The sequence below is a fragment of the Phragmites australis genome, chromosome 6, assembly GCF_958298935.1.
Source record: "Phragmites australis chromosome 6, lpPhrAust1.1, whole genome shotgun sequence".
Taxonomy (NCBI): domain Eukaryota; kingdom Viridiplantae; phylum Streptophyta; class Magnoliopsida; order Poales; family Poaceae; genus Phragmites; species Phragmites australis.
Genome location: NC_084926.1, coordinates 12,577,004 through 12,584,211, shown reverse-complemented (window position 1 = coordinate 12,584,211; position 7,208 = coordinate 12,577,004). Strand labels below are relative to the sequence as shown.

General features: G+C 39.8%; 1 protein-coding gene across 1 annotated transcript; it reads right to left on the bottom strand.

The window, feature by feature from the left end:
• Positions 1–432: 432 nt before the first annotated feature.
• LOC133922965 (uncharacterized) lies at positions 433–5,269 on the bottom strand. Its single transcript, XM_062368465.1, has 3 exons — positions 4,700–5,269; positions 3,248–4,504; positions 433–684 (listed from the first exon to the last, which is right to left on the bottom strand). The coding sequence occupies exons 1-3, from the start codon at positions 5,267–5,269 to the stop codon at positions 433–435; spliced, it is 2,079 nt and encodes a 692-aa protein (XP_062224449.1).
• Between the last annotated feature and the right edge of the window lie 1,939 nt (positions 5,270–7,208).

The window sequence follows — 7,208 nt, the reverse complement described above, 5'->3', positions numbered from 1 at the left end:
TGGGATAAGGATTTCGATAAGATATCCCGTCGAGTTCGACTTAATTGCACAAGTAATTCAGCAACAAGTCTTCTCAATGTGGCAACACGAGCAAGCAGACCCAATTCGGTTGCAATCAGGTTGCGGTTTCAGGTTGTGCACTTGTTACGCTCCAATGTGATGCATTTCTTTTCTGGCGTCATTAGTCAGCAACATGCATGAAACTCCTCCAATTCTATCTACCAGAAAGCATAAGTATTTTAACCAAGTTCCAGGAATTATCAAATTATAGGTCTCAGTTCACGACCTCCGATACCATAAAGGTGACACAGCACAGCTTCTGTCAAAGTTTTACCCATACAGATAGATGATACAGACATACAGAAATCTTAAATCACCAGAGTGCCAGGAGAGTCCACTCGGTATTATTATCGATCTTATCGAAAGAAAATCCTACTCCTGCCCTGCCATAGATGCCGCCTTGGAGAGCCAGCGTTTATAGCGCTTCAGAACAGATTTCAGGTTCTTCTTCCCTCTAGCGCGCTTACCATACATGGAAGCCTCAACTTCCATCAGTTTCTTCAACATAGCTTCTGCACTGATACGTTGGCTTCCATTGGGAAACCTCAAATCTGGAACAGTGTCGGTGCATGGACATATGGAAAGAGGTTGAACAGGGTTCAAGAATGCTGGATCCAGAATACCCTGTACAATGTACAACAAGAGTGGTAGAAATCAGTAAAGCTGGCCTATCAAAGCAATGAGAATACTATTTTGTTGAAATGGGTCCAAAGGGAACCAAAACATTCAATTGGAAGGGGGAAAAGTACACGTGAAATTATGAATCCTATATGTGCGAGTCTCAACAAAATAAAAGAACAGTATTTATGATGTCTGCCCACATTTCAGTCTCATGCTCAATGCTATTACCCAATGTGTGCATGTCTGTAGTGTTACTGAACCAATTTTCCCCATTTACAATGCTGTTATCAGGGAAGGTTAACTAGAATACTCAGCACTATATATCTGACAGTTACAGATGTAATTTTCCCCTTATTGAAGCTCTTAAGAATAACTACTATCAAGCAGATATTACATCTCTTGTACCACAAAGCACAATGTGATAGCAGGTATATTTCATTTTCGAAGCGACTCCAGTGTGGTATACTGTCCTTCCAATGGAACAGCAGCATGCAAGTTTCAGTTTTCAAATATAGGGTTCAGTAAGTTTCAAGTTCCAAATTCCAGGTTTCAGTAAGTTTCAAGTTCCAAATTCCAGGTTTCAGCAAGTTTCAGCTTGGTTTCACAAAGGTTTTACAAGTTTCAAGTAATAATAAGGCAAATTTCACAAATCAGAAGCAGGTTTGGGAAAGGTTCAACCAAGTTTGGGAAAGGTTCAACCAAGTTTCACTAGTTTGAAGCAGAAACTTAAGCAAGCTTCACATTAGAAATGCATGTTTCAGAGGATTCAACAAAGTTTCACAAGCAAAAGGTCTGGCAAGTTTCATAAGAACTCCGAAAAATTTCATGGAGCCACTGCCTGCCCTGTTCACTGGCATCGCCATCAAGCCCGCCAATCTTGAACATGCCTGTTTATGCGCGCCGCTAAGCCACCATTGCCCCATGTGATGTTCTACCGAGCCAACTCAAGTCACTGCTTCGCATGTGATCCTACAGCAGATGTCAGGGGAGGAAGGGATCGACAAAGGTAGATCTCTTGGGAGACAACTTGGCATGCGAAGAGACAGGGGCATGGAGGGGATAAAAAAGGAACAGGCAAGATGCCAAGACAGTTTTTCATTGGTCACTGGATGCACGGGATCGAAGGGCTGGTTGTTTTCCTGGCAGTTTGGTTGAAAACGGTATATGCGTTCTACTTTCTTTTTGCTTTTAAATTGTCAACATTTTCAGTTTCTACTTGGTGCTTACTGTTTGGTGAGCAAGGCTCCTTCCCAGACTGGTGGCGTCGAGCGGCACGCAAAGTCCATAAGGAGAAGTGGCACAGTTTCAATTCGTTTGTCATTCTATGTGCATGGTGGATTTGAAAACATCACAACTGCTGCGTCTTCAAGGTACTACGCCTAGCGCGTAGTCCATCCTTCGCGAGATTGCAGATGAGGGCGCGGTGTTATGTGCGGCCGGGGCAAAAAGGCTGCAGGACCTGATGGCCTAGCATTCGATGCTCTTTGGTCTTCCCTGTTGCCTGTGGCGCAGTTGTATTAGTTCTAGGGGTTTGAGTTTGTGAGTGCGTTCGTGTTCTCCTTGCCCTTTCGGGAGTGGGGAGGGGTGGGGTTTGTATTGTCCTTTTTTTTCTCAATACAACAACATGCAGTTCTCCTGCGTGTTCGAGAAAAAAAATTTCTTGTGAAGAAGTTCTCATGTGTTCAGCTCAAAAGTCTATCATGTCAAAACTTGGATACGATCATTCTAACATCTAGGTGGCCACTTGAAACATTTTGGTGCTTTAATATGATTAGCTGGGCTTGATGGTCACATAAAGATTTTAATATCCCATGTAGTGCTTCAATGGTTAGTTTCAAATTTCCTATGTTGTGCTTCAATGGTTAGTTGTGATCTCCTATGTTGTGCTTCAATGATTAGTTCAACACCCTGGTAAGTGGTAATGGCAAGGATAAAGCCTCCTGCTACGACATAAATTTACCTTACTGATTCCTAAACTTTGCTATTATGATATAAAAAGGGAATATGCCTATACTTATTTAGCCGGTGATACGGTCAGTAACTGGAAAGCTTGTTTCAGAATGGGAAAGTGAAACCACTGGAAATTATTTTAATATCGAATACATTTTAACTGAAAAATAATGCTTAGATCACAATTCTTAGTATATTTGGTGTAAAACCAGCTTTACAATGTCATGAATGCAAGTTATGCTGTGCTCTTAGCTCTGGAAGCTAAAAACAATAGCAATTCGCCTTACTGTATGCAATGTTCAACTCACCATAATTTCAAAAATCTTGATCCTGCTGAGGAAATTTGGTAACCACTAACCAGCTGGTTTAAAGGTGGATTTTTATCAAATGCCTTTCCTTTCATTTTCATTTGTTTTTCTCTGTTCTGTTGTTTCTAAACTCCATTGATTTATCTTCAAAATAAGAGAGGTTCGATGCATGACAAGAGATTTAGAGGACAAAAAATAAGGTATTTATATCTAATTTTGTAATGCATAAATAAGCATGTTTGAGACTTTTTGAAAGGTGGATTTTTTTAATAAAAACAACATGTGTAAACAGAAGATGAGAGTTTTACCTGAAGGCGATTGAGAACCCTACTATACTTCCCCAAAAACACAGGTTGCTTCACTGAAAGCAGCACTTCAAAAATTCGAGAAATGCACCAAACTCCAAAGCTAATAATGAGGCTAGGTTGCCACATGCATGTGTCTCCACAACCCAGAACCGAGGTGCAAAGATTGAACATTTTACCATCAGAATCAACAGTTGCACTAGGACTGAATTTCCCGCTTGGACGTATATCTCCAAATATCACCATTTCAGCAGCCAATCCCACTAGCTTCTCGTCATATCCACCTCTGTGCTGAATCAGCCAATCAGATTTCTCAAGATCTGAGATACTCTGAATGCAACCCCGAAAAGAGTTCAAGAGTAGCCCTTTCAATTCATTGTACGAGAAATAAATATTTGTATGAGAAGCTTGTTGAGCTACTTGCGGTGATGGACATTTTTGAAGCAAAACTGCCATTGTGTTCAGCTCGTCCAATGGATAAGGAGCCCAGTAAGATGTAGAGTTACTTACCAAGCCAATGGATTGATCAACACTATGAAAATTTTCATATATGGGAACTTTACGTTGTACTTGATCATTTGCCATAATAAAATATGGTACTTTATCATCCTTCAATAGACTAGGATTCTTCTTAAGGAATGAGTCCATGATGCACCTTCTGAGCTCCACAACAGCAGGCAATGTGCAATTTCCCTGTTGAGGGGATATGCTATTATTGATTCTAAACAAAGGTGGTATCCTCATGGTACTTAAATTTACTAGCTTGAAAGGATCACATAGTCCTCCATGTATTCCATCAAAACAGCACGGGCAGCTTTGGATCTTGTCCTCAATATCCAGCCCTATAAGAAGGTCCAATCTTATGATCTTTCCTTTTTCTGTCAATTTACCATGCAAATCAAATAAATTCCCCCAGAACTCATCAAGAATGTCAGCAAACTGGAGGTATGCAGGAAAAAACTCTCGAACTTGTCCAAAATTTATGCTACTAGCATATTCATTATTGAATTTCAAAGTGTCATTTATCTCATTGCATCTTATGGATACCAATTTGGCAACTTGTTGGCTCAAGGCTGCAGAAACAGCATCCCTAACAACTTCTCCATTAGCAAAACCTTCAACAGCGAGATAATCTATCATGTCAAGCATATTCTTGGTAGAATGGAACTTAGAAGTTGAAGCTTGGCCATAAGGAAGAATCAGATTCCTCGCATTACCTTCATATTTAGAGAGGAAAAATGAATCATGGCATACAAATGACTTGGTAGGCTCAAGATGTAAGGCCTTAGAAATAGAAGCTTCTTTACCAACGGTTTGACCCAAATGATCTTGAGATATCATGTCAAGCATATTCTTGGTAGAATGGAACTTAGAAGTTGAAGCTTGGCCACAAGGAAAATTCAGATTCCTCGCATTACCTTCATGTTCAGAGAGGAAAAATGAATCATGGCATACAAATGACTTGGTAGGCTCAAGATGTAAGGCCTTAGAAATGGAAACTTCTTTACCAACGGTTTGACCCAAATGATCTTGGGATATCTTGGACAAGGGCTTCTCTCCAATGTCAAATGTTTCATCCTTCTTGTTGACAACCATGACTGGCTCTTGTAAAGTAGTTTCACATTCAGAGCCCAAAACAGGATCAATCCCAGTCCCCAGAGCCTTGATGGTGTCTTCTAATTCTCCAAGTACATGATTATCTGTATATGTTGCATCAATTAAGGGGTTCTTTTTGTTGCCAACTCCGTAATCATGACCTTTTTCCAACAAGACCTGTGAGCATATTTTCTTATCTACTGCACTTCTTATAGGCCATAATAGTTCAAATGCCAAATACATTATCAAGTTAAAGGACAGCAGAACAAACAACACAAGAATGGTGTTGGAGTGTCCCATGAGTTTAGCCAACCTGCAGTCCGTCCTAATTACCAGTGCCACAATGAGTGCAGCATTCATGGCAACTATTATGGTAATGGTAGTCAAGATAAGGGCCCTCATCAAAAGCAAACATTTTGAGGTACCCATGATAGATGACAAGGACAGTACACAAAAAGTGGGATGCATGATGGTGGTAACAGTGCAATAACAAGAATATGGCAGAAGACAAGCAATATGTAAATCTCCTTAGAGCCTATGCAGTCCAGAAATCACTATGCTGGAATAGCTTAGACAGAACTATGAATTGGTGGATGCTACTTGGGTGATCAGCCAAGATGAAGTTGGACCTCTCAATATCTGCAAAGTAGTTAAATCAGAAAAATATGGTCAAGAGAGTAGCTATGAAATTGAAATCTGGAGATGCTAGAAATTGTGTAAACATGTACTTAAATCAAACATGTCGTATCTCAATCAATCATCTTGTTTCCAAATAGTTAATCAATTATTTTCATACTGACCATAAATGGTAGAAAATCACAGCATGACTGTAGCAGTACTTACATACACTTGGCTAGAAAACTAGAGCAAAATATAACCATAAAATGAATGGACTGATCTTCTGTGAACCTATTTGATTGGCAAATGTACATCCATTATGACATATATGCCACCTATGTACATGACTTCTATAATTGTTTGGACTATAACAGTCAGTAGAACATCAATTGGTAACATGAAAATGCTGAATGATAGATAAGCCTGAATATACTAGAGCTTTGCCAAGAAGGCAAAAACCAACCAGTTTTCTCTGAAAAAAAATGGTCCAGAATATTATATTATGTTTTAAATTCTTATCATTTTAGTATTATCTTAACAAGTAGATGATAGTAAACTTGCCTGGCGAATTGCTGCTTATTTCCAAGCTACCATTGATTTCTCGAAACTTACTTTATGTATTTCTAAGACAAACCATGCACTAAGGGTAAACTTAGTTGAGTAAAGATGCTCTGAAGCGAGGTTTCCCAGCAAATTGGGAGCACAAGTAAAGTAACAGACATACGAATTTGAGAAACTTTTACGTTTGGCCCTTTTTGAAAACATAATTTACAAATAGATCCCCCCCCAAAAAACTTTTTTCCGAAAATGGACCCTTTTTACAGAGCCTTGACCTTTGGCATCGTAGGTCCATGGCACGGCACTACCAATTAGCGCCATGCTGCTGCCACGTAGGTTGTGCTATGGATGTTGAAGCTGACATGTGGCCGCCATCGTTAGCGCCATTGGTCCAAGGCACGGCGTCATGAGCTTTGGCATCATGCCCCTAGGCACTTATAGCTGCCCATGGGGGCTTCCCTCTCTTCTCCCTATGTTTTCCTACACCCATACTCACTCGAGAGGAGGTTGAGCCCCTTCCCTATTTCCTCGTGACAGTATGGTGCAACCCCACAAATTGCAACACCTCTCGCATGTCAATAAATTGCACACTATCATTATCGGTCCTCATGAAAGTATGCAACAAGTATGCAACCCCACAAATCTAGCCATCTACATCCATACAACATTACAAACAATGCAAACATTATGTTTTACCGTAAATAATTCAACTATTTTACCAAAAAAAATTTATAACCACTATAATTACCCTCCTAAAATAACTCAATTTCATCTGCGATTTTACAACAACAAAAAAAAAGGGACCCACGACCACCCTTGCCTACAACCATGCCATACTTTGGTTACATCAAAATTGGTAACTCTAGGGGCTACAAATAACCTACATCAATGAGTAATTCGGTCCATTAAACAAGAAAAACAACATAAATCCAAGCAACAACTCTATATTTCAATCAATACATCTCGAATAGAAGGGTCAAACATAAATCTAAGCAACTTATGTGTTGGACGCTTGTACTCTTGTTTCGATCAATGAATCAACAGAGTTGGGGTTCCACCACCCCCACCCCACCCCCCCGAATTGTTCGAAAAAACAATCTATATTTCACCAAAACCTAACAATTAGGGTTCACTCCAAATTACACAAATTGAACAAATCTATTGGGAAAAAATTGTGGGAGGTGAACGAGAT

What these genes read in the sequence shown, in the direction of transcription:
- LOC133922965 (XM_062368465.1), bottom strand. Translation starts at nt 5,269, where the DNA reads ATGGGTACCTCAAAATGTTTGCTTTTGATGAGGGCCCTTATCTTGACT. An exon ending in TTGAGCCTACCAAGTCATTT is followed by an intron (nt 4,505 to 4,699) that starts GTATGCCATGAT and finishes GAGCCTACCAAG; the next exon opens with TCATTTGTATGCCATGATTC. An exon ending in GGGTTCTCAATCGCCTTCAG is followed by an intron (nt 685 to 3,247) that starts GTAAAACTCTCA and finishes TACATTGTACAG; the next exon opens with GGTATTCTGGATCCAGCATT.